Source organism: Haliaeetus leucocephalus, unplaced genomic scaffold (assembly GCF_000737465.1).
Source record: "Haliaeetus leucocephalus isolate CR32 unplaced genomic scaffold, Haliaeetus_leucocephalus-4.0 Scaffold657, whole genome shotgun sequence".
Classification (NCBI taxonomy): Eukaryota; Metazoa; Chordata; class Aves; order Accipitriformes; family Accipitridae; genus Haliaeetus; species Haliaeetus leucocephalus.
This window is the reverse complement of record NW_010973093.1, coordinates 1,920,844-1,948,448: the sequence shown is the minus strand read 5'-3', so window position 1 is coordinate 1,948,448 and position 27,605 is coordinate 1,920,844. Positions and strand designations below refer to the sequence as shown.

Below are 27,605 nucleotides of genomic sequence, written 5' to 3'. Positions count from 1 at the left end.
GACCTCTCTAAAGATTCCACTTGAAAATACAGACCTACACACACATGCTGCCCCAGGCTAAAGCATAAACAGCCCAGCTTTTTGAGCAGAGCAGCGTGTTACTTAGCAGCAGCTACATTGTCTTTTGGTAACTTGGATCCAGGCACCTCCTTCATGACTGCAAGCTCACCTTTTTAATATTGCTGGTGTACTGCTTCATGGCAATCTTTTCCACTGTGCTTTCAAAACCAAAAAAAGATTTTATATCCAGACTTGCTGACTGTTCAAAACAGGTCCAGTCTTCATTGTCAGGATGAACCTATTAGTTAAAAGGAGGTCATGCAGCTTAGTTACCCATTTAGTATTTTTTTTCCTCACAATATTTGAAATGACTGTTTCTTGTTTTACAGGTTTACATAGTCAAAAACATTCAAGTGGAATCTGCAGTCTTTTGCTTCATTTGCAAAACACAGTTTGAAAAAGGTAACACTAAAGAACAAAAAGCTGAGAAGCCCTCCTATAGTCCCATGGCTAGCACAGCACTTTCTTGTTAAGAAAAAAAAAAAGGAGAGGGTGGAGAAATACTAGTGCACCAGCCAAGAGCCAAAGGACTAGCACATTTATACAATTAACACTATCTCATTCTAGATATGGGCTGTGACTGTAGTGTATCTGTGGAACAGGGTAAAATACTCCACAGCAAACTTGCTGCTGCTGCAGGTTAGGCTGATAGACCAAGGCCAGCTAGCTTGAGGATTGCAGCAGGTACAGCGTAAGCATTTCCAAGCACTGTAGTCTAGACATGTTTGCAACAGACATACTGCAATAAAACATTCCCTCATTGACCTATGAAGTATCTTAGTATTTTGTAGATTGAAAACTATTTTACTTTGTTCTCCTATGATAATGCTACAGAAAGAAGTGTAAACAACTCATTTGGTTGACAGCTGAATAAGCTATCTTAAAGCACTCCCAACTTTCTTCTTAGCTTTCATCTTAGTTTGCTGAGAGATGATCCTGAAACAGAGATGTTACTGCTTACGGTTGGACTCGGTCTCAAAGGTCTTTTCCAACCTAAATGATTCTATGATTGATGATGATCCTCTGAAGGAAAGCCACTTTCTAAACTCTCTTCAGCTAAAAAAAGACTTGTCTAAGAAATTTCCAGGCTGGGCTCTGAATTTCTAGCTATACAAACATCACAGGAGGCTGGATTTCTGGGCATGCAACTGTCCTGATGCCTTAAGGTTCCCCTCCCCCTCAAAACATGCTAAAATTGACTGGGAACAGTATCAACACTTTACAACAAGACAACAAACAGGAAAAAAACCCACATTTCCCTTCATTTGCTTCTTCTGCATTAGGGAATGGAGGTTAGAAGAATAGCTTGTACAGCTTAAATAAGTACAAATCATCATAACATTTAAGAATCTTCCTGTCCTTCCATAAATTCAATTATAAAATAACTTTAATAAGAATGAACTTTTAAAAACAGTTTATTCTTGAATTAGAATTCTGGTTTTGTATTTACCTATTAATTTCTTGATTGAGTAGAGCAAGGGCAAGGAGAAGTGTTCTGTTTTGTACGTATTTACCACATGCACTTTCCTGAATAGTGTTTCCCCTGTCTATACAGAGCTTTCACAGAAAAGTTGCAGGTGGAAAAGTATTTTTAAATGTGCACTGGAAATAATTGCAGAAATAATAATAATACAAAAATCAGATAATAATGCTAAGTAGGTTTGACATCCAGTGACCTTTTAACCATGGTTCTGTACACAACAGAAAATGTTATCACCTGCACATAAAAAGAATGCTACAATACAAATAAATCGGTTTCATTTACTAGCTTTGGTTTGACCTTTAACATCCATTTGAAGTTTTACTGCTATATGCATGTGCTGTATGAGCATGTGAGCATTAGCTAAGCTATTCAGAAAAAAAAAAATGACCAGAGCATAGCAGTAAGCATGCCACCGGAATCCTTTGTATCAGAAAACATCTGCACTGAAGACCAAGAACAATGGAAAGAATTAGGTTAAAACATAGCTGACTCAATGAACATTTGTCTGAGCTGAGCAGAAGGCAAATAAGCTACGTTGAACTTTCCTTTAACAGTTCTGTCAGGGTATCATCAACCTCACCAAGTCCCACACTGCTATTACAGACCACAGATTTGCCTAAACAGAGCTGTCAAACACAGCAAATTATGTTGTGTTCTGCTCTCTGAGAAGATGCTCAAGCAAGAGGGTGCCAAACTTGTTTCAGTTCTTCAAGCAAGTGTGTTACATTTAACACTAACAACAATTATCACTCATGGCAATGTGTTGGTTATTTTTTCTTGCAAGGCAAAAGCCAAGAACAACCCAACTTCTGTTTATGAGTCCTGAAATCTAAACACTGTCTCACTCCATCTGTAGCACCACCAAGAGCCTGTTACTCACTGTGTAACAGCAGTGTTCATTAATAATGACTCTATTAGAGAAGGTTTCATTGTAGGCTTCTATATGCAAAGTCCTTTCTCGTCTGTTCAAAGAATTCTTCTGGACAAAGTAGACATAATCCACTCCTGCAATCTGAGGAAGATGACATAGATTCTGTTAAGATATGATATTCATGTGAAAGGATACATAAAAGCATAAAACAGGCACTTCAAACCTAATCACCTTTTTCAATAGCCGTGGTGCATCTATATCCAGCTTACAGCGCCGTTCAATCACATGGATAGCTTCATCCTCACTCTTGTATTCATTTACAGTGTCACTGGCTACAAACATAGGGATCAGAGGACATGTAGGAAACCTCCTCTCATATGCCTATAAAGATGGAAAGAAAAGAAAACAAACTATCATCACAATTAATTCCTGTGGGCATGCGTAGGGTTCCTTCATTGACATCACCAGCATTTCAAGGCTTAACACCCTTCATAGCTTTTGTATAAAGGATTGAGCCTTCCTGGAGTCTACATTATAGCTGAAAAAGTCACAGTGCATTCCAAACAATCCATTTATTAATATGTTCCTAATATAGCCCTTTCCAGGTAAAACAATTTTTAAAACACATGAAATACCCCATTTCTCCCCTCCCTCCACAAAGGAAATTGTTCATTATGTACAATGACAATCCTCTTGTCAGCAATAACAGGAAAATAAGACCCTCTAGTTCTAAAATACCACAAGACAAAACAATTATGTGTTGGACTAAAAAACCCCACATGCTAATTATCAGTGTTTCACCAAGCTGTCTAGAAGGTTTTCCATACAGCTCCCAAAGGTCTAATAAAAACATTCCAAAACCTATTTCTTAAGCTAATAGAGCTCTCAAGCTCCCTGTGCACAGAGTATTCATAATGATTTCACCGCACAGTTTATCAGCCTACAGTTTTGTCCAACAACATAAAATCTTTCAAATACAATAAGGCCACTTCATACTTCTGAAAATTTAAACTTTTTGCAATAATGCAGAGCTAGCAATAGCTTTGATTCTTGTTAAAGAATACAGTCATGGAAGTAAGTTCATCTCTTCAATAGTTGACACACTCAGAGAAGATGGTATTAAATCAGACGCACTCGGAAAGGATAGGTAGGAATCTGGGATCAGTAAAACAGGTAAGAGGAAAATGGGAGTCATCCCCATTAGTAAACTTGTTCAATTTTGGTTTTAGAACCACTGTGGCTGGAGAATACAACACAACTGTGGGGGCTTTTTTTCCCCTTTCTTTCGTAGTCACCAGTGTACCTCCACTTATCTTTAACTCATGGGGTAGCACTAAAGTAACTAATTCTTTAGCCTTCTTTCCACATTCTGAATTCTTTCATTTTGCTATTATCAGAACCTAGTTGGCTTTGGTGAAAAGGTAAGATTTGCAAGGTGTCCCAGTGCAGAAGAAAACTTCAGTAACGTAAGTAAATCTGAGATTAGAACATGAAACAATTCTTTAAAAGAGCTAAAATATTCACTCTGTCCTTTTAGATGATTTCAACTGCTCTGAATATAGCTGGGTTGCAGCACAGAAACAGCACCAACAGTGAGAGGGTGTGGAAGAAAATAAGCAGCAGCTGCAGAAAGTATGCAATGGTGGCACTGTAAGAGAAAAGTCTCTTAATTCTCCCTTTTTAAGAATTAAAATACTTAGTTTGTTACCAGTGTTCAAACATAGCTGAACGCAGTGTTACTGTGGTGACAGTGGTGCAATGCATTAAAACAGTGTCAGCTTTTTTCCATCATGCATATTTTTCAACCATTTTTGCAGCATGATTGTCCTGAGTTCATAAAGCCCCTCTGTAACATACTAGAAGTACAACCAGTGAGTGAGTGCATATGGTCCTTTTTTCGGACTTTTCATCTGGCACAGCTGGTTTTGTTTAAATTAAGAATAGAAATTGCTGGGTTCAGAGATGTGTGCACAATAGAAGTGACAGAGTATTAGTGTTGTAACACAACAGCAAGCAGTGGGAAAAAGCCTTTCACAGCTCCAAGCGAAAGAGAGGATGGGTCCTATTAATATGGTACACAAAGTTTCTTATTTCTTTTATGAGGTTCTTGTTGTTCTGGACAGAAGGCCATACATTTTACAGTCATTCAAGAATATCTCAGCCCTCTCCCTGAATAAGTCTCAGCATTCTTTCTAAATTAATCCCCGTTTTAATTATGTTGTCTGTAGTTAAATGTCCTAAGTCAGAGGAAGAATTGTAAAGTACTCCTGGTTTTCAGATTGCTTAATTTAATACTTCTATTTTGAGGACCATATGTTACAACAATTATTTTATAGACAGGAGAGAAGGGGAACATTTTTCTCACTATTTTCCAAGTATTTTTACTTTTGGATCACAATGAATTTTCCCCATCTGAGTAGCCTCCTCTATGCCAAGCCTTTGCAAGTATCCTTCATTGCACATACTGATGCATTTCTCATCTTAGTCCTCAAAATGCTTCCCATTTGCTCTGTGAACACTTGCAAATTACAACATTACCTGCTCCTAAGTGTTTACTGAACTGTGAGCAAAAAAAAAAACCAACCACACCACCCAAGACAAATTCCTTGTTCTGAATGGGAAGACTGAATTGAATGCGTTCAATCTGGAAGAGAACAAAATAATTATCTGCCAAAAGCTGGCAAGCTCAATGCTTACGACAACACAGTACTTGAAGGTTTCAAAGAGATTAACAGCGACACAGGAGTCTTTCTCCCTAAAGAACATGCACACAGAGTATGGAAAACTGTTCACAGTCAATTTTATTGGGCTCTTAAATTAGTCTGGTTTTATTTCTTTATGTACCATTGCCAATATGTTCTTGTAATGCACCGTTTCTCAGCACAGCCTTGTTCGAAGAAAAAGTGATTATACTAAACCATAGCCACATCAAAATATTCAATCTGATTTAAGCATAGCTGTCTCTTCCACATGTGGCAAACAGTTCTCTTTGACGCTGCAGAGTAGGCAGGAAAAAGCTGCTAAAGACTATAGGACACAAAGATCTCACTTCACCATGGACCAACAGCACAGGAAGAAAACCTGTAATTTGTAGTACAACACAATAAGAGACATGAGTCAAAGGAACACATGCATCACCAAGACTGGAGCTATTAAAAGAGCATGAGAAGATTAAAGAAAGATCAAACGTTGCTGCTTCTTTTCTAATAATAGAATTGAATGGATTTTTCTGCATTATTGAGGTGTTTTGAACCAGAAATTTTGTCTCAAGTCCAGCTTTGCAGACAGGAAATAACTGAACTGCATTATCCAACATTCCTTTAATAGCCTGATAGAGCGGAGTGTATTGTAAGATGCCACACGTTTGTCCTGTATGATAGGTCTCTCTTTACAAATAAAATGGTTAGATATTACACACCTTTCTCTCATGATTTCAATTGTACTATACTGATACAATCACAAAAGACAATTAGTTCCTCAAAAGCAAAGCAGCTGCAATAATCCTAATTGACTCAATGCAAGAATGAAATGCTGTTGCTGTAGGACTAAATGCATCTAAGAAGGATGTTGCAATGATGTTACTTAATTTTACCCTTCTGTCACATTTAAAAAATACAGTGTGTGGAGATTCTGAATGTAACACAAGTAAAAAGCGCAGACGTGCTCATCCTCAGAGCCTCTACAATTGGTGCTGGGCTCAACATGAAAAGTCGCAACACCTCTTTGGCTAAGAGAGACATCTATGTACAGAGCTTTCAAAAAAATTATTTTAAGCCTGCAATTCTGTTGTTCCCTAATAATGTACTTTTACAATTTCCCACCAGCCTCTGGAACATTTGTCTACTGCAATACATTAGAAGCTGGCATTGTGCATCAAGAAAAACACAGTATGGTGAAGCAGCTTGAACTTCAAATTTAATGGGCTCATTATATAAACCCTTAACTTTCTTAATGCATGTTAACAGTAAGAACACTGACAAGCATAATTTCAACCAAAATAGCACTGTACTAAAGCTTCTTTTCCAGCTGCTTCCCTTAGCAACTCATGTTCAGAGTAGAGTCAAAATAACGGGATTTATTTTACTTTTATCTTTGCTAGTATTTCAGCTCTGTTTAAAGACATGAAAGCAATTCAAAAGTGAGACTATTTTAAACCCACTGCAGTAATTTTTCATACCCAAGGGAATTATATTTGCTGCCACTGCACTTAGATTTTGGGATTCAAATATCAGCAATAATGGGATCCTTTCAAAATACCACCTTTAGAACAGCATTTAGGTATGACCCCAACCTAATTTTCACGAGGACCAAAGACTGTTCTGGCTTTTTGCTTCTCAAACCGTGCCTAGGGCTAATAAAGTACCTTGCTAATAGGCATGTGCTCAGTCCTCAGTGGGGAAAGTCAGTCATTTATGCAAATAAGTTAGTCAGCTTCTCTGCTCAGATTAATATACTCCCAGTTCCCTGCCTTAAAGGATAGGGATTGTTTGGTATTTCCATTAGATGACTCAAAACTAACTTCTCTACTTAAAAGAAGAAAAAAAGATCTGACAAAACCGGCAAGCAATCTTACACTATGCTGTTATTCTTATAGTAGCTGAATCCTCCAAACAGAACTTCTAACATGGTGAAGTAAGTAGGAATTTTAATCACCATTCAGAAAATGAAGCATATTGAGTGCTTTCTTAATACCATGAAACAAGCTGTTAAGATGTTTTATTTCTTTTTGATGTTTTCTGTTCAAAATTGCTAGAACGGTAACCTTCTAAGAGTAGCACAACATTCTCCAAGGCTACCTCAAAAGAACACATGAAGACATTCATCCTGGCAATCAAATCTAGTCCGCTGCGCTTTATGTGTGCCACACACAAACTTTAATTTCTGCCTGCAATACCTGACCACATTCGAGTACTAATCTGCAAGTGCATACCAACATTCACCATGCTTTCCTATCCACTTCGAGTATGTGGGATTTCTGAATTATTCATAAACACACAGGAAACAAGAGGGGTCACTCAAGCAGGATGCTGCCCTAGCTTGACAGGCTGCATTCCAGCAGCTTCATCATCCCTGCGTATCACTACACCTTCTTCCTCCCCCTGCATTAGAGCACTGTAGATCAATAGGAAAAACATTGACTCGTGGGAGGCCAACCAAGAGGTTTCAAATTCTTGGCAATTGCATGTGGAAAGAAACAATTCTGGATTAACTCTCATAAATCAGCAAATACTTTCTCATCCCCCATATACTGCTGTACATAGCTCTCTACCATTCCCTTTACAATACATACATACATTTAAAAATCATTATACTTCTATGAAGAAGTGTGTACCTCAGTGCCAGTGTATCTCATGGATGTTAGTTCATGTGTTAGTAATCAGCTTGGGAGCATGTGTATGGAAGAAAGCAGATGATTAGAGCAGATATACCTGAAAAAGCTCTACAAATAGTTTTTTGGTAAGGTAGCATTCCCAGGCACCAGGAAGGAGGAACATGAACTGGACTGCAGCTTGGGAAAGAAAACACATCTTTAACACACAGGTAGTCAGCTATTTGGAAAGGAACATCTGTGAAGCCAGTTCTGGAAGGAGGAACAGTCCTCTAAAAGGAGACCTTCACTGCTACAAGCCAGACCCCTGCTGTCACGCAAGCAGCACAGTTAAATTTTACTATTTTGCAGTTCACTTCCCCCATCGGTATGGCTCTCCACAGCAGCCCTTGTTCAAAGTAGGCTTAAGTGGTTTTTTCTCCACTGTGTTTTCACTTCATTAAATGTTCTCATTTACAAAGAGAGAAGTTATTTTCTTATTGCTGGGAAACAAAGGCTGCTTGGCAGTGACTCAGTACTAAGAACTCACTCTCTCTGGAAAAGACCAAGAAGGCTTTAGTTACACAAGATTACAAATGAGGCTTATGGGGACTACAGACAACCCACCCAGTATGAGAGAGGCAGATTCAAACCTATGAATGAATGGCTGTATATCATCTGAAACACAAAAATCTTCTATACACACATTTCTGGTCCTTGACAAATATGAGGTAGTTTAATCAGCCTTATTTTTGACTTGTCTGTAAATCTTGGCCCAGTCTATGCCATCAAGATATGACTAGTCAAATTTTCGAAGTACTGGGATGATGGCCCACTGCACAACTGGTATTTGTAAAAGTGGATATTAGATGCAAGAGACCTTCCTTACTACTTTTCTTAACACTGTAGAGAACACTGACTTATTTTAAAAGGGGGGAAAAAAATAAGAGACTTCAAGCCTTCCATTGCAATTTCTACTTTAAAAAAAAAAGTGTTTAAAAGGTTCAAATTAGAACTAGAACACAATACGCTCCTCCAAAGCTTTTCCAGCAAGATTCACCAATGGTTAACCTGCTGGCTATCACAGCAAGATCAATAAACAAAATGTTTGCATAACAACTTATTGCTGAACTGGATTTAAGCAATGAGAAAGTACATCACGAAATACCTTGTGTGGAAGCCCTTTGTCTGAATTAAAAATGATAATCCTTCACCTGAATGAGAGCTGCTTCAAAGATTTTAAGAATCAAGACAAATTAAGCAGACAGCAAGCATCCATTAAAAAGGAAGGCCCCGTGTTCATCTTGTTTTGTTAAAAAAAGAAACTAAATCCCAATGCCCCACATTTGAATATACATTATTTTTGGAACAGGAAACACTGCTCCACTCTATGAAGAGCAGAATTTCACTGAAGACAGGAAAAATCCAGCCTTTACAAACTGAGCTGTACTTGAGAAGGGTGTGAATAGCAGAGAAGAACTGGCAGAACATTCAATCTGACAGCCATGCAGATGGCTCTGAGGGGACAGCTGCATTATGTGGTAGGATGTATTCCGGTGAATCTCTTAAAATGAGAACTGACTGACATTCACCTGGCAAATAGGAGTAGCCCCTTACCCTAAACTACAGGCAAAAAAAATGTACAACTCTCCTTTCTCCCCATCACACTTTACTACACTGGCAACTGCATCCTGATCTTATTTTACTTTGTCTCTCTTCTATCCTCCCTCCATTACAGTCCAAAAGCATTTTACCCTGTTGTGGCACAAGTCACTCAGGAACAGTATATACTGTCTTCACCCTCTGTTCCCTGATACAAGATGAAATTTGGCCTCTTAAGTATGATGACTATTAAGTATATCCAAGATAAAATAAATAACCTTTCTATAAGTTACACAGAAAAAAAAAAATCAATAGGACAAGTCAATATCAGTAAGACAAGCATTCTGCTTCATTCTAGAGGCTAAAAAGTTCTTGTTTACTACACAGGTGTAAAAAGTGCCATTGACCTAGGACTTTGATTAAATGAATATTAGTGTATTAAGAGTGTAAGCATACAGCACTGGGAACAAGTAGGGCCTGCACTGTTCACATACAGTGTACTAAAGCAAAGCGTTCCGAAGTAATTGTCCCAAACGGCCCAACTGCTTCTACTTTGCAAGAATACATCCCAGCTTTAAAGTTTCAAAATTATGAAGTTAGTCTAAAATTTCCATAAAGGGGGCTGTTGAAGTTTTATATAATTATGCATCAAATCCTTTGACTACAATGGCTTTTTAGTTTTTGAAGTTCTATTTTTTGTGTTTTTTAAATATAGACCACACAAATACACATTATTATACAAATTATAAGACAAGTACTGACAAGAATCTGCTCTGCACAGATTCTGTTCATGAACTCTAATTGAAGGCTAATTTCTCCAACAGTGAGAGAAGCAAACTTGAAAAATTATCTTGGGTGTTCTCCAATGCAGTGAACAGAGCTTTCAGGTAGAGTATCTGGGAAGAAAAATTGTCAGTGGTTCAAGACCTTATTGCAGCATGATATTCAGATTCTTATAATGCCGTATTTATGATATAGCACTGAAGTGGTGCTCAAATTTATAGCCCAGGTCTACACATCTTCTAGTCAGAAGATCAAGGACCCAGCTGATTCAAGAGAGACTAACACACTGAATCAGTCATGACCATATAGACATTATTGGATCCTGCACAGGTTTCCAAGTATTCCCTGTGCTTCAAACACCCACAAGTGTTGAACAACCTATGCTCTAAGCAGCCCAGAGGACCCTACAAACACTGAAGGTCACTACAGAAACTGTTTCATTATCACCACCAGGGCATCACTTGATCTTGTTGGAGTATGAAGTGCCAAGATGGCTTGCTGTTTACAGTATCCTTGTCTCTAAAAAAGCATTTGAAAGCCAGTCAAGCCAGTAAATTGAGCTTTCTCAGCTCACCTCTCCATGTGTGGAATGGAAATGAAATTCCTCAGAAATTCTCTGTGAAACCAGGAGCTGAGGAAAATGAAACCAACTATGAGCAGAGGTGGACAAGAAAACATTTATTTCCCTGGCATTGATCGAAGTCATTAAATTCTTGCCACTGACAGCTCCTCTGTCACTCAGAGGAGTTCTGCAGAAAAGAAAAGTTTTTATTAGGTGTACAGAAGGGCATAATCCCTACTCCTCCTTGTCTTCTTTTGATGCTCATACTTGTTTAAAAGGGTCCTTTTGATTTCATCGGGTTTCACTGAAAAGGATTTCAGACCCTACACTGCTATGAATGACCCACTTATACCTTGCAAACGTCCACAGAGAAAGAGGGAGGATGAGAAGAGAGATTTATTCCAGTACATTTAAATTCATCCCTCAGCTTAACTATATAAAGCCTTAGGTTCCAGTACTTTGTATGAAGAAGAGAGCAAGACTGTTCTGTCCATTTTTACATTTAGCTGTATTAGAAGCCCACAGTACTTTGAAGTTAAGCATCCAGTTATCTCGCACATTTCAAATATACCCTACTCCTAGATGGTATGAACAGAGCTAATGAAAGCCTGTTAAAGTAATCTTGTGGATGCCACCACAGAATAAACAATACCTATTTGTTCTACTAAATAGGTTAACAGGCCTGCCACATGCAAAGCAGGCACAGCAGTTTGCTGCTCAAATCCCAGAAACACAGCAAGAAAGCTTCTGACCTTCACATCTATTCTGCAAATTCCTGAAACAGAAAGCATCTAAAAGCAGTGAGGCCATTGCCCACAACCATTACAAAATAACCCAGTATACAGACTAAACTCAAATTCAATAGCTACTTCATAATGTTGTATGAAGAGCTTTGATTCAATAAATTAAAAATCTCTATGGAGTCAGGGAACAACACAGAAGCTGCTCTTGTGCTTTAGCTCAAATAAATTACTCCAGCTGAGAGCATAAAAATTTAGAGACAATTTTTTGTTTGCTTCTGGATCACCATCACTCCAAACAGCACTTACCACCAGTCACCCAAAACACATAAGGGATGTACACAGGGGAAGCAAAACAACCTTTCAGAATAGAGACTCTGTGGCTTTTAACATGCAACAAAGCTCTATTACGCATAACAGGAAGTATCAACGCTTATCTCCACACAGCTCTACAGACACAGTCCAGGCTACTTCACACCCATTTAATCTCTTTGAAGTCTTCTGCAGTGTAAAAGGAACAGCTTCATGTTAAATTTCAGGCATAACAATAGTTTATACACACCGCCAATCATAAAAATCATGAAATACCACTGAAATGGTATTATAAATAAAACTGTACTCTCAATAGCTTGCAGTTAGAGTACTGCTTATACAACACATCACACACCACCCAGGGTTTCAGACAACAGGTGTTAACATTGCTACAAAGCACTTTCAAGTGAATGTAATAGCACTAACACACAAATACTGGCATTTCTGTTCATCCCTCTAGTTCAGGCAACATTTCCATGGTTACAGTGTTGATCACTATTGGCTTTAAGCACATTCCAAACACAGACCAAATGCATAGCTTAGCATTTTAAACAGCCCTAATAGCTACCCTGCAGGTTACTTCTTTGTAAACTAGCTTTGAGCCCCTGTGAGGTGTAATGGACTCACAAATATGCTATAGTGCCACCTGAAAACTTAGCAAGCATACTGTTCATTATACCATCCAGGTCGTTTGTAAAAGCAGTCCCTGAAACTGGATCTTCAAGCAATCTTGTCACAGCATCTGCACCACATTCTAAAACTTCAGCACCCATCTTAGAAATAGGTTTGTATTGCTTGTGCTTAAACTTCTTTCCTTTGAGGCCACCATGCGGGGATAGTATCAAGAGTCCTACTGAAGTCAAAATATCCTTACTGCACAAAACATCACCCCAAAGCATGTGCACTTTGAGATATTATCTTAGCTGTCAATCACAGGATACTGTTTACAACAAGTACGCCTCTAGGTAGCTGTTGCAGAGAATGTTTTGTAGAAATTCATGCTAAGTATGCATTGACTAGATAAGATTATGCATATTAATATCACCTTCATGAACAGGATTTAGAACTAATTATCTTCTACTGCTATTAAAAGTTATAGAAGACATCAAACCCAACCTCAAGATGAAAGTAACAATTTCAGAAAAAATCCCGTTTCCTTGTAGTAATTTAAAAAGTTTACACACATTTCAGAGTTTTAGTTTACATTCTCTGTGAAGTATATGTGAACCAAGGAAGTGCTCATTTTTCTACCAGCATACAAATCAGAAATCAAAAGGATTTCAATCAAAGGCAGCTTATTGAAAGGATGCTCCATTCAGATCACACCTACAACTAAGTATCAGTAAAACTCTAAGCTTATCCAAGGAAATACTTGATAATATACATTCATAAAGCATTCTTGACAAATTTGAGTTATACTAAAAAAAGCATAGCATATTTGCTTAAGACTGCCCAAAACCAAAAGCAAGGTAGGGGATAGAAGAAAAGGCAAAAAGCAGGAGCAAGGAGTTAGTTACTGGGGGACAGGAACGTCTGAAGCAAATTTCCTCTGTATTGGAACATAAACATGTAGGCTACAGAGCTAGTGAACCTCAGCTTCAGCATCCAGTGTTTTCAAGCATAAATAAAGCTAACTTTAATATTTTAAAATGTCATTAAAATAATTTAGACCTTATAAAGCAGGAGATTCAAAACAGGCTATGAAGCAATCTTCCAGATAAGTGGAATTTTACTGGTAAGTCACTGTTGAGTTATGCAACTGTGGTAACCAACTTACCAGACCGAGCAAAGAGCCTCTGCTTTCCTGCACCTCAATAAACAGCTAGAAACAGAAATGTCTATTCTCATGAGGGATGTGACCAGTCAAGCCACCCACATAGGGTCTTTCTATACAGATCACTACTTTATCCCCATCAGGGTACCCTTCCTGCATGGATACTATTCAATAGCTGGGCATTTTCTTTTTAGAAAAGTACTCACATAGAGAAGCTTTACTAGCAAAATTGTAGTGGCCTGATTGCTGCATACAGCTGCATGTAATGAAACTGGAAGGGGACTGCCTCTTAACCACCTAAGAACCATTTTACTACATGCAGAGACACAGTCTTCTTCTAGATAAAAAGTAAACTCTCCAATGATTTAATGCAACTTTATTCAAACTTTTGGTGGTAAAAGGTATACTGATTCAGCAGGCAAAACAGTTTGGGGATAAAGAATCTGACCTGAAGACAAGGGCTAACATTCCCTCTTTTATCTGTAAAATATGATCTTTAATAACCACAGGCATGCCTCAATGGTACTTTAATTGGAACAGTGGTTTCTTTAAAACAGATACAAGTCATTTGTGGTTTGCTTAAATAAATTGGCACAACTGGAACTGTGTAATACTTGATTCTTGTACGGGAAGAACAAGAATCATCCATGTGAATTGTCCATCTTCAGAGAACAATTGAATGACCAGGCTGGGATTTGAAGAAAAAGTGGATAGCCAGTTTAAGACCTGCTTGCCTCCCAGACACTCACAAGAGGATCATTTTCTTCCTCCCTTTGTCGTGGTTTAAGAAGTCCAGAGAGCCAGGAAGAGCCCAAGGCATAGTGCCACTCCACTAAAGAGTAAGCAAGACTAACTTCAACTGCAGTCTCTGCACAATCTTGAGACATGAATCTCTAAAATGAGAAGCTAGATTAGAGAAGTTGGGCAAGTACCACTCCTTCCTCCAGAAAAAAAAAGATTAAGGACAGGAAACCCAACCATGCTGAATGTAAATAAAATAATTTTAATCTTTCTTTCCTTTGGAGTCAGCTGGGAAAGCCTGATCACTCAGGTTAGGCTGGCTTGTGCCTGGGAGACCAATATCAAATTGCTGGTTAGAAAAAAAGCAACTGACATTGCTCTGGTCTAGGTTGAAGGTGGAACATCAAGGACAAACTTCATAGCCATCCTGCTGGAAGTTGCTCTTCAGTATACACAGACCTTAGCTGAATTAGTGGGGGCAGCAGCAATATCAAATTGACTTGCAATTTTACTTCAACTTGTTTATATTAAACACATGTGCAAAACTATTCTACAAAGAAAACAAGTGTTTGCTCTGCCTGCGTTCCAAGCAAGACAGATGGAAAACAGTTCCGGCCCAGAAGCCGCATAGCTCTGAGCACAACACTTTTGTTTGACAGAATGTGCCCTGCAATTAGAGTCAACTTCAGTAGTTTCTAGGATAGGAAACTTGGCTGCTGACCCCAATCGCACAGGACATGACTGCTTTGCCTCAAGGTTAAAGTAGTACAGAGAAGAGGTTGACCTCCAAAAGGGCATCACAGTAAAGGCTGGCAACAGGCCAGTGAAAGCTTAAATGCTTGGAGACCCACATGTGATCACTGGGAATACGAGCTATTCTCAAGCACTTCCTATTTCTCTGCAACAATGGCAATACATAAACCTTTACACAACACAGGAACATATCTTTCTTTGAAATTTTTAAGATACACATATCAAAATTACTGTAAACCATTAAGCTTGTTTTACCATTGCTTGTAAATAACCATTACTTGTCTTAGAGCAGCTGAACAATGACAACTATGTTCTGCATTGCTAAATGGCATCTCAAAAATGCACAGGATACTATCGCACTGAAAGCGCAATTTGGTACTTAGCTTCCCCATTCTGTTCCAGTTAACAAAATTGTGTCTGGTTCCTCTGCAGTCAGTTTTTACTTTAAAATTCAGCTGCAATCCTACCGTGTCCACTGAGGATCTATTTTTGGAACAGTCAAATATTCCTTACTATTCTATTGTTCCATGTTCAAGTCCCACTTTCATGAGTCCTACAATTGGTATTCGTCACTTTGTTGGTCTTAGAATCACAAGACACTTTCAATAAGCAGGTCTGTTAAAACATGTTTAACATCTGGAATATGTTAGGGTATTTTAAATAAAATTATTGCTGTGTAGACAAAATCTAATTTATGAGTGGGGGAGGAAAGCATGACTACAGCATAGGCTCAGAATTCCTCATTAAACCATTATCTGAAAGGTTAAAGACTTGTACTACCACAAAGAACAAAGTCTCCTGATCTCCATCCAGATCAACCACCCCCCCCAGGAAGGTTCAGTGAAACAGGTTTGACTTCATTGTCTCAGACTGCACCCACCAGGTTTTCATTTGGCCCAGAGGCAACTGGCCTCTAAGCACTCCAAGAGTGATTTCACTCTACCAAGAGTATAATCAGTACAGTGAAGAAAGCTTTGCCAAAAGCACATAATTCAAGATAAGTAGCATGGCTCAACCATAAAGGTCTTAGTTTGGCTTTTGGACCAGCAAAATATCAGCTTCCAGGTAGAAAGCAGCTGTACTTCACTAAGCAAACCAACTAAAACTTAAGTACATCAATTAAATCTTGACCATTCACTAATGTCAATGGAATGTCATAAAAATGCGGCATGATAGGGTCTGGGGCCTGCAGACAATTTACCTCTTAAGCTAGGAAGTTAAATGTAAGATATAAAGAAAAAAAGTCTTAGCCTTACATGCATGTCTCATGTATCAGGAGATCCTCAAAAAGGTTAGAAATTCATGGTGGAAGATCAACAGTACAGAACAACAGTGGTTCCTCATATGGAATCATTAACTATTAAACAGACTAAGACTCATCACCATGGAAAAGAATAATTTAAAAACTGAGGGAGATATCTTACAGATCTAACAGGGCAAGCAGCACAAAGAAAGTGAGTAGGGTTTTACTGCCTCTTCCAACACAAGGAGCAGGTGGTGTGAAGCTGAGCAAGCAGGAGTCAGGCTCTAGATAAAGGATATATCTCTTGACAGAGTGTGTCATGAAGCACAAACTCCTGCTGGAGGGTGTCACAACAGCGAGTTACTTGGCTCCAGAAAGGAACTGGGCAGGCACAAGAAAAAAGCACATGCAATGCTATTACAGACAACGGGCACATTCTGGACCAGAAGGGCTGTCAAGACACATTGCTGTAGGATGAAAGAGTATCCTGAGAGTGTGTTACCATATGTTTATCTCATTCTTATTCTCTTCCCTAGAGGCAGATACTGCCCTTGGCCACTGCCAGGTACATAGCACACTAGCTAGATAGGCCTTATCATGCTATTCAGTACTATGGTTCTCATTAAGAGATAGAACACAATCCTTTTCCCTATATCCAAATACATCATTAAGATATCAATAACCAATGATATATTAATACCACTGCTAGATGCGTCATTGGCATGTTAAGGTGGTACAGCTTCTGCACCCCTGAATCTGCTCCCCAATAAAATACAGAAAGATACCACCTAGCTTCAAAAGATAAAAAAACCCAGTCAAGATTCCTTTGATTCTCTTCTAAAAAGCAATTAAAATCACAGACTATAGACAAATCAGTTCTGTGTTCTTTACCCTCCTTTGCAGCAAAGCCAGACAAACAAAAGCAATAATCAGTTTAGTCAACACGGAACAAACAAGTTAAAGAGAAATGGCTTTAAATTCTGTTCATTACAACATCAGTGGCTGCACCATGCAGACCATGAAACACTTCAATAGAAATACGTAATTTCATAGAGCCATGAATTCAGTAATGAAGAATTTATCCACAGGTCAATGAATTGCACAGCAAAGAGAGAGGTTTGCAAATTAAGTAGTATAATTTACAGACTGAATGAAATAGCTAGAAAAATGTCCTTTGGAAAGGATTCTGCTGACTGATGTTCCTGAACTGGACTTAATGTCTATGGCATTCACATTTTACACTAAATGAAGAGACACAATGCACTTGAGAAAGGAAGTGCTCTCATCAGGAAACTAACTGTTCCCCTTCTGTTGTGGCATAAACAAATATAAATGACACATTGCCAACCTGACCATTACCAGAGAAATATTCATTTTCACAAAATGAGATCTATTATTACCAAAGCAATATGATATAATATTATAGCAGCAGTAGGCAAGGCAGAAAGTTAACATTTCAGCCTTTCTGTGACTGATAAGAGGTTTGCAACGTGGTTTTCAACAGATTGATCTGCATATATTCCAAAAAGCATCTATACTCAAGTTTTGAGAATATAAATAATGTCAGAATGAAAACAGTTGTAATTATCCAACAAGTAATTCAAAACACACATAACCCCACAGATTTAGATATTTAACTTCATAAATCTGACCATGACAAAGTCTTGAAATGCTAATTTAAGAGAACCCAAATGTATATAATTAAGAATTAAAACAGTTTAAATAAAAATTCATTTTTAATATAAATGGGTAGCTTCTCTTTGCTCCCTCCCACAACCCCTCTGCTGTCACCAGAGTTAAAGCTGTTAGGTTCCAAGAGCCCTGTGATATTTTTATATTCAAATTTACTGAAATATAGTCCCCAAACCTTATCACCATAAAGTAAAACTGAAGAGGAATCCCAGACAGAAAATGTTCAAATCTGAAGTTTAATACATGAATACAAAGCAAGAAAGCCAACCAGTCAGCTCACATGCTACCCCATTAGATAATACTAAATAACTTTTTTTTTTTTAATTTTCATTTTTCTAAGGTAAGGACAGATCCCCTTTATGCCAAAGCAACTCACAGAATCCACAACTGCAAGCCATTAAGCACAATTTGCAAATACTTTACACTGCTACATAATACCAGGCCCGAAGACCAAGTTTCTAATGGTGCCTTCATTTACTGTTACAGCAACAGGCATTGGCATTTTTCAAACTGCAGATCCCTAATTATTTCCCCATGGAATCAAGGGCTCCTGCAGCACAACATGTACTGACAAATCCCCTGCTGACTTGCTCCTTCTTTCTTGTGGCCAGCTGCCATCAGCTCACTAACAGTGCAGGAGGGGATGAGCACCTGCTCCCAGAGGTGCACATCAGCCTTAAACGAGCCTGGTGAGGAGATCAGACTGACAAAGTATTTATTTTCCTTTTTTTCCAAGACAGCTTTTCACCAGACTATCTTCCTAAACAGCCTTGCTGATGAACATGCCTTTGCAGGAAAGCAACAAGAGTGAGCTGGTACACCAACTTTGCTATAATAGGAAACCACATACTTGGTTATGTTTCTCTGACTCTTAGAAGAGCCCATGAACCACAACCTGAAAAACTCTGTGGATTGGGCTAAAATCAGCATTACTCAAGCAAAAGCAATGCAGAGAAAAGCCAAGACCTTGAGACCTGATCTCAAATTTTGATGGCTCATTGCTTGCTTGTACTCTTTTGGCAACGCTGCCCCATGCTGCAGTGGAACCCAGACAATGCCAGCCAGTCCTTCCATCACAGGCTTTCCAGCCATGTTGCCACCATTATCTTCCACCAGCATGAGTTCTTGGCATGACTCTCACATCAAACATCACTGATTACAAGTGAAACAAGCTGCATGTGAATTGACTATGAGAAAGCCGAATTACTAACTTAACTGTAATAGGCCCTACTTAACATTTTACCTGAGCTGCTAACCTGACCTGTCTTAACTGTACCACAAAAATGAGATAAAAAGAGTTAATAATTCAACTTAACAGCCTAGTGCTTCATTTAGAATATATACACAGTAATTTTAAACTACATGAAAAATTGGAAGACAAATTCACTTGGGAGAAAAGAAAATAGACTATTTAAGACTAACCTGTAATTAATTTTAACTTGAGCTAATTAACAGATTTCCTTGCAAATTCTCAGAAGATTTATTCTGTATTCAGAATGCAACAGTTTTAAGATTGCATCACCGCCCTCCTTCCAGAAACATACTGAATGCAAACTAAGTGCAAAGCAAAACCAATCTTGGTTACAAAAATCACAATGAATACCCCTCAATTCTGCATTCCAAAATCTGGACTCTGAATGTGCTTTATGGGAAGTCCTCAGGGGTTGCCTGCAATCCGTCAAGGCTCTCTTCTACTCCCTCTTTCACAGTGTGCTTGTTTCCTAAACACATAGCAGCTCAAATATTCTGCTGTAAGACAGCAGTAGGAGCTCCACAGGAACAGGAAGCACAGATTGCTCAAGCTGGAGGTACACGTAACTGCCTATACCATACGGAAACACCTCATTCTACATCTGCAGCTGACGTCTCTGATCTCTAAGCAACCCCTAGCTTCTCATTGGACATGTTTTTAAAATTAACAAAAAAAAAATACAGCATGTCTCTTTCCCACGGGGTTCTGAATGCTTCTTAATGGCTAACCACATGTTAAATTACGAGCATGAAGTTATACCTTTTCCAGATCTTAACTACAGTATCATGGGTGTCTAGGACTCCACAGAATGTGTTAACCACTTCCTTTCTGCCAGATTCCCACGTTTTAAGATTTTTAACTCAAAGGTAACATCACTTGGCTGATCAAGAGATCCTAGAGCACTTCACACCGGTCTCAGAGCTAAAACACCTGCAAAGGGTGAAAAGCTGGGAGTGCTTTCAGAACAAAGTAACAAGAACTGGTTTAATACATATTTTTCTTCTTTTGACACCTTTCAGAGTTTGACAGTAGCGGTTGTTTGGCTTTTAAAGTGTAAAAGACTTGTTAAAAAAACTGACTAAAAGCATTTGGTCAACAAGAGAACTGCAGCTGTCAGCTACAGTCAGGTCATGTGTTTGCCCACAAAAAACAGGAAACAGCTAGCCATGGAAATATCTAAGCAGGCCATGAAGAAACATGTAAATTGCACAGTAAGCAGGCTGCTAAGTCAATATTTTTCCCTAGTGCTCAACTTAACTCTTATATTTGTTAACCATGGCTCACTCCAAACAAGTGGCCAAAAATTCATTTGTTCTTACAACGTGTGCTACCATGAGACCATCAACAATGACATAAACGGCAGTTAAAACTGAAGACAATATAAAAAAAGAAAACCCGTACCGTTCCACTGCAGTTTTACCAATGCATTTCCAACAGTAAATAAGCCTGAATTTTCAACAAAGACAGGAAGCAAAGTAGATGAGATTCTGGGAGTCATACAACACAAGGGAAAACCGCTGAGCAGTTTCAGGAGCAGACACTCAGTTTGCTCCCTTCCCTAGGCTTTAAGTATCCAAGACAAATCCTCAAGAAGGTGCATCAGGGGAATAAATTACTTCTCTACACATTTAAACCCTACTTTGTGCTTTCAGAAGCACCTGGAGAATGGCTTCCTTTTTCTCATCAGCCTCTCTTCACACAGTGTGTGGTATGCATTTTTTCCAAGAAAAAGAAAATGAGACTAGAAGGAATAAAAACTTTAGGGATTTATGAGCAGGTGTGGCACCGAACTTGATACATTTATTTGTTTTAAATTGCATTTTAAAGTAATAATCTTTAAAATTAAAAGATGATGTACTGCCTGATCAGAAAACTCATTACAATCTAGATCAAGGGATTATACTTTGATTTGTCAATATGAAAAAACAGATAAATTTTTTCTAATCTACTCTATCATTGAAGCGTATTTATGCCATCTACAATCTTACTACTTCCCTGTAATTTAGGAATACTTTAATTCATGGAGATTTACCTTAAACACTTTTTTTCAGATCTGTAAAATCAAAGAAAGCCAGTCAGCCTGTTGTGCAAAAGCAGTAAATTTCAGCCATTAAAATTACAATATAATCAAAAGAGCACTACACTATTAAGAAAGATTCATGCTTTAGATATTCTATCAGAACAAAGGAAAAACATGAGACCAATTTTTTTTTTTTTAAAGGATTTTGATGAGAATACGTAGTTTGGAAGGAAGTAGTTTTCAGCCTCAAGGCAGTGCAAGATTAATTGCAATTTTGATTTTAAATTAAGAATTAAATGCATTATTTCCTCAACTGCAAGCTCCTGACATTGATGACTAGTTTACCTACAGACTTGACTTCTTTCTTTGGCACCAGTGGAAGCTGACAAATGCCAAAAACTTTAACAAAGTAGAAACATTATTTTAGGTATTCAAAAGACTGCAAAACACCTTTGAAAGTCTGTCTCCTGTCACAGGCAGATTTGAAAAAAATCATAGTTTTCACAAAGCCACAAGTTCTTAAAATCTACATTAATTTGACTAAATGTAACAGGAAAGGTTTAGAGCACACTTGCTGTGTTCAGTCATGTTACTATTCATATTTGTTTCTGAAACTAAGTAATTTGTGGCTGTAAATAGGACATTTTCTGAACAGGCTGAAGAGCAATACATTTTCCACAGAGCTTCCAGAAACTAAAAAAAACCCCCCTCTGGTCAATGGTTCAATTCAATGTGGTTTTTTTTTTTTCAAATACCTTACTTATTTTCCATTTGCATAAATTCTGCCTTTGGAATGCCATAGTAGCTGATTATTCATTATTTAAATTTACTTTGGAAATTAAACTCATGGGGAATTATCTAATGCATGTCAGACTAAAAATGAGCTGTGAATCTCCAAAGTTAATTTTAGCCTCATGCGTGTTAAGAAAGGTTCAAGTTCTTAACTGCCTTTTAACATTAAGAACTACTTATTCAGCAAAGTCCGTATATTACTTTAAATGTAATCCTCTTTAAGCTAATATAAAAAATTGAATCTAAAATCTTTAAAGTTTTATAAAAGCAGCTTCTCAGTTCTTCTCCAGTATATTTAACCTTGGTAACTTGACAAGCAAGTCTACGTAAACAGCTATTTTTCCACATTTCAGCTGCTTCCAGCGTTATGTAAACTTCAACATGAACAGGAGGAAAAACAAGGCAAGATTCTATGTAGTCTGATGAACAGCTGTGCAAGTTGTTGTCTGTTTTTATTGTTTTTTTTTTTAAATATATATATACATACACACAGAGAGTTTTCAAGAAGTAGATTATGACAGATATGCCACTGAGCATCCAAAAGTCATCATGTCAGCATTGGTAACCGTTCTGTAAAATCATATTGCCTGTGTTAGGCATGTCAGACTAAAATGTGATAATTTTTAGCCCACAATTCTAGAATCTTTTCAAGTGCAGGAGATAGTTTCATTAAAAGATTTGCATCCGCTTCTTACTGTTTTTAAAGCAACTTAGATATTATCTGGAACTACACAATTTGCCAGTAAAAGGAAAGCTTCAAGGGAAATGGCTTCTATTACATTTTACGTAGCTTGCCTTTAATGATAAAGGAAGGCAAGAAGCATGCAGCAATGGACCTCCCAACTCTCTACAAACAACAGTACTTCAATTCTCTCGCAGACTTGAGAGATAAGGGGTTGTGCCTTGAAGTATATTGTCATAGAGATACATTAGAGTTCAACAGATGATTTTTGGAATTCAGTGAAGGAGCATAACACAGAAACTTATTTTCAACACCAATTCAACTTAGAAAAAGAATTTTCGCTGTGTCTATTTTAAAAGTCTTCGTATCATAATTATCTGCAAAACACTTGTCTTGTCAATCTTGGTTTAGATCAAAGTGGAATTAAATCCAGGTTTTTTTGTCTTAATATAGCTGCGCTCACCCTTCACAGAGAGAACAAAGTTCTCTGAAAACACACTACAGCAGCATGAATGGAATGCTGATTGTACTTTATTCTCCCTCAAGTACCTCTTTGAAACCAAGGAAAGGAAAAGTGGGTAAATAGGAAGTTTGTAGTGTAAATGACCCATTCTGCACGTGGCATTCACTTGGTTGATTGTAGAAAAGAAGAATTTTATGCTGATTTCTCTATCCAAAAGCTAAATATTAGTCTGACTCAATGAGTTCAAATTTGTAATTGGAACACGTATCACCCAGGAAATCTTTACAGTCCACATGGGCTTCATTGACATTGGTGATCTTCATTACTACGCTATAGAATTAATTACCTCTTCAATTCCATGAAACTCTCAGGGAATTATTTTCCAAATCAAATTTTTGAAAGTACTCCCATGCAACAAGACCCAGACTAGAAGCAGTGATTTTTGTTAGACAACTCAGCATAAAGAACATGGCTGCCATATTGACCAAAGGTTTCTTTGAGAGGCTTTTTACTGACAGCTGAGCGGCTCTGGTACATGGGTTTAAACCTCTACTTGAGGACACATTCTCTCAAAGGTTGGGTGCAGATAAGAGAGGGACAAAAGAAAAATCAAACAAAACACATATTGCTAAAGTCATTTGTTGGGTGCTTTAAATTCAAGCTTGGTATATAGCAGGATGTGTTCCTCATTTCAGAAGAGCTGCTAGCACTATTAAAATAAGTTTATAGCACTTTTTTATTGAGAATATGCAACATACTACTTCCAGTTTAGTGAGCACAAGATTTGACACGAATATTCCTTCCAGAAATACTTCAACTTACACAATCACTATTCAACCAAGGGAAAAGGGTAACAAAAAACGTCAAGCTATCATATGCTGTTTATATTCTTTAAAGAATTTGGCTCATAGAGGCACTCCTCTATGTACATCAGAAAATGCATGAACAGTTTTGATAGATCACCACCAGGCATTTTACAAGTTTTAAAAACCAATAACAGATGTGACATGGCAGGAGAAGGATGTTCATCCAGTGATCACATTCTGAACAAGTTCAAGTGATAACTTGCTGCCCTGAGACAGACAAAATAAATCATACATATTACCGCTAATCTAAACTTCTAGTCTCAGAAAGCATCCTGTTCAGCTGTTTCTTTTTATAAACATTCTTCTCCTCTTAGTTCACTGTTTTAATTTTTCAACTATTGTTTTATCCTAGTTGCATATGTAGCATAGCCTCTTTCTTTCCAAAGGAGAAAAGCCTTCATGTAAGAAAAGACCTAATATTTGTTAAAGATTATTCTTCAAATATTATCCCCAAGATACAGAACAGCTTGAGAACTCACAGTTAATATTAATATTGTCAGAAGTGTTTCTAATTACACCCAATAAAGCACTGAGAAAAATCCAGATGTTGGCATTTTGACTCAGAATAGTCTTAAAGAAATTAAAGAAGAATTTTCGCCCTCAATTCAACAGCAAGGTGAAGACTCCTCAGTTCAGCAAACAGCCAGAGAATTTTGTTCAAGAAACTCATTTTGATTGACTGATCTAAGAACAAGAACCAGTATACTTCACTGAAGGCTAAAGTTACACACACAATCAAATTTAAATATTAGAAACCATCTGAAGCCTAGCTGTCAGAGCGTAGTAAGGTCCTAAAAGACCTTAAACATCACAGTCAGATTCTTCACTACTCATGAAAATAACCACTCTCTGCCTTGAAGTGTTTGCAAGAGCAAGACCTGCATGTGTAATACTGGAGGCAGCTTTAGGAAAAAGATAAAAAGAAATTTAAGTATTCCCTCTAGAGCAATCTAATCCTTTTTTGCCCTGTGACTCTGCGAAGGATCACTTCTGTAAGGAACTCTCTCACACTCCAAACCATGTGATCTATCTAAATATTTACACTATGAACACTATTAAAACTCCCCTCTGAAGCCATTAAACATAGTATGTTCAGCAAGTGAAACAAAACAATTACTATTTAGATTATTATTTAGTTTTAACTGTTTTTATCAGGTAGAAGCTGACCTGACTGCTCTCCTCAAGTGCTCTGTGTTAACTCATGAGAGCCACACAGCTGTGGTTTTGGCTGAATATACTTAAAAATGTCAAATACCTACTTCCTTTCTGTTTTCTAAAAGAAAAAAGGGAGGGAGAGAGAGAAGAGGAAACCTAATTAGGCTTTGGGTTTGTTTTGTTACTATTTGTAACATTAGCACACAAATTAGCAACTATGCACCCAAGAGGATCTTTGTTCATCTCTCTGGCTTCCTTAGCAATCTTTTTTTTTCCCTCCCCCCAAAGTATTACCAATGCTCAGAATGCTTTCTCCTCTTTTGTTCAGGCTTATCCTTGCTTTCGTGGCTTTCTCTGCGCTCTCTAGTCCTGTAAACTCTATACCGATGAAGATGCAACAACAACAATCTTTTAATCAACACACTTGACGCTTTCTCCCATGCTAGAATAGAGTGCCCCCAGTAATCAACTGGGAAGTATGCCTTGAGCCTACTTTTGCTCTAACTTGAAATACATCTATGAACTATATCTAAACTTTGGGAGAAAAAGAGAACACATTATGTAAAAAACACCTCTAGGTAGAGAAGAAACCACCAAAACACATACCTCATATTTTCTATATTGTTTCAGATTTCTATGTTCTACAGTACCTACCAAACAGAGCCCAGTAAGTATTTAGCAATACAAGGAACTGTCAAGGAAGAAAATTACAGCAAAAATTAATACTTACTGCCATAATTAACTCAAAAGGGTGTTTATACACCCGTACGGGGGATTGATACTTCTGCACCATAGCTGCAGTCAGTAAGATCAACTCAAACCTGAAAAAGAAATTTTTAAAACAATCTGTCAAATGTAGGAAGCCATTTTCAATCTTCTCTTACAATTATTCTGTGCATGATACCATGCTAGCAATTCTACAGGAAATCCTTCACGATTCCTTGACAACTTTTTTTTTTTTGGAAGATCCAGTGGGGCCCTAAAACACTATGTATATTTTTGTCAGAAATGACTTATCATTTCTTCCAAAGACAACACAAAATTAGCCCATTTTCAGTCCAGTTTTAGTAACAGATCTTCAACACTTTATGACTCTTCATCAGGATGGTGAGATTTCCTGTGCTGCTGCTGAGAATCAAACATTGACATAATACCAGCTAAAGGCAGAAAAGGATTGCCCAGTCCCACAGCATGGTTAAGTGGGCTGCCTTGCTTATAGGTCATTCTGAACTGGGACCGGGTTAAAAAAAAAAAAAAAAAGGTCAAAAAAATATAGCAAGTGTTAAAACTCCTTGTTTTCAGAAAGAAAAAAAAATGGCTCATTACAGCACACTGATATAAGGCATTCCTTCATCATTCCCAAATCAAATTAAGACTTTTGAGAGAGACACTTAAGAGCTAGCTGGGGAGAAAAACTTAGAGAAACTACATTCCAATATATGGCCAGAAAAAAAATTCACTAGCAAAACAGACAGGAGTTATTCCAACAGCTTTGTGTCTGCTTTCCTCAGCAAAGTGTTTGACCCAAACTCTCTTGAACACAACTACACTTACTGAAAAATACTGGCAGTAGCGCTTGCAGATGAAACCACGGGCTGCTAGCCAGACTCGTTTTAGCAAGAAATGGCTTTATTACAAGAAGTTAGTTTTACTTTTATTTTTTAACGTGTCCCCACGTTATCTACAGTGCTTCTGGAAAGCTTTATCAACTCCAGCTACAGAGCACGGCAGCTTTTCAGACAGAAGCAGCCAACGATAAATCCAAGAGTCACAAGAAAGTTCACCCGACATCCTATTCAAGAGAGGAATTTACCCATGACTACCCTGCATTTTAAAAAAAACACCTGAATCAGCAAAAAAAGCCGCAAACCCTCTCTAATCCTTGGGCAAAAAGAGTTACACAACAAAGAAACTCAACGTTTCCTTTCACCGCTCGCCAGGACAGCGCTGCCTTCGCCCCGCCGTGCCCCCCCTCCGGCCCGGCGACACTCCGGGGAGGGGACGGGACCCGCCGGACACCTGTGACAGCCCCGCCGCGGGCTGCCCCGCTCCGGGAGACACCGGCGCTGCCCCCGAGGGGATCCCGACGGGGCCGCCCGACCGGGGGACGGGCCGGGGGGGGGTAACGCGAGAGCCCCGCGGCCGCGGCGCCGCCGTGACCCACCCGAGGGCCGTTACCCGCCCCCCACCAACAGACGGGGAGCGCCGCCCGCCCCTCAGGGCTCACCGCGGGGCCCCGGCCCGCCGCCGCTAACGCTGAGGCGAGCGGGCGGTGGGGCGGACGGCGGGAAACTCGCCGCGGGGGACAGCAAGGGCGGCGGTGGGGCCGAGGGGAGGGGGCGCCCGGGGGAAGGAGAGGTGGGCGGGAACGCAGGGGGGCAGGCACCCGCGCGGCGACCCTTACCGCCTCCCGTCACGACGGCCGGCCGGGCTCTGGCCTCATGCCGGCGC

General features: G+C 38.7%; 1 protein-coding gene across 2 annotated transcripts in view; it reads right to left on the bottom strand.

Moving 5' to 3' along the window:
• The window catches only part of SEC14L1 (SEC14-like 1 (S. cerevisiae)), a 43,298-nt gene extending 15,693 nt beyond the window's left edge, over positions 1-27,605 (bottom strand). The window contains exons 1-5 of one of the 2 annotated variants that reach the window (XM_010579401.1): positions 27,559-27,605; positions 25,885-25,975; positions 2,646-2,795; positions 2,424-2,555; positions 170-298 (exon numbers count right to left, since the gene is read on the bottom strand). In XM_010579401.1, coding sequence (XP_010577703.1) covers positions 170-298; positions 2,424-2,555; positions 2,646-2,795; positions 25,885-25,947 — 474 coding nt within the window. In that variant the 5' untranslated portion in view covers positions 25,948-25,975; positions 27,559-27,605. Of the gene's footprint in view, positions 1-169; positions 299-2,423; positions 2,556-2,645; positions 2,796-25,884; positions 25,976-26,308; positions 26,392-27,558 lie in introns of those variants that run through there. The other variant, XM_010579402.1, reaches the window with a different exon arrangement.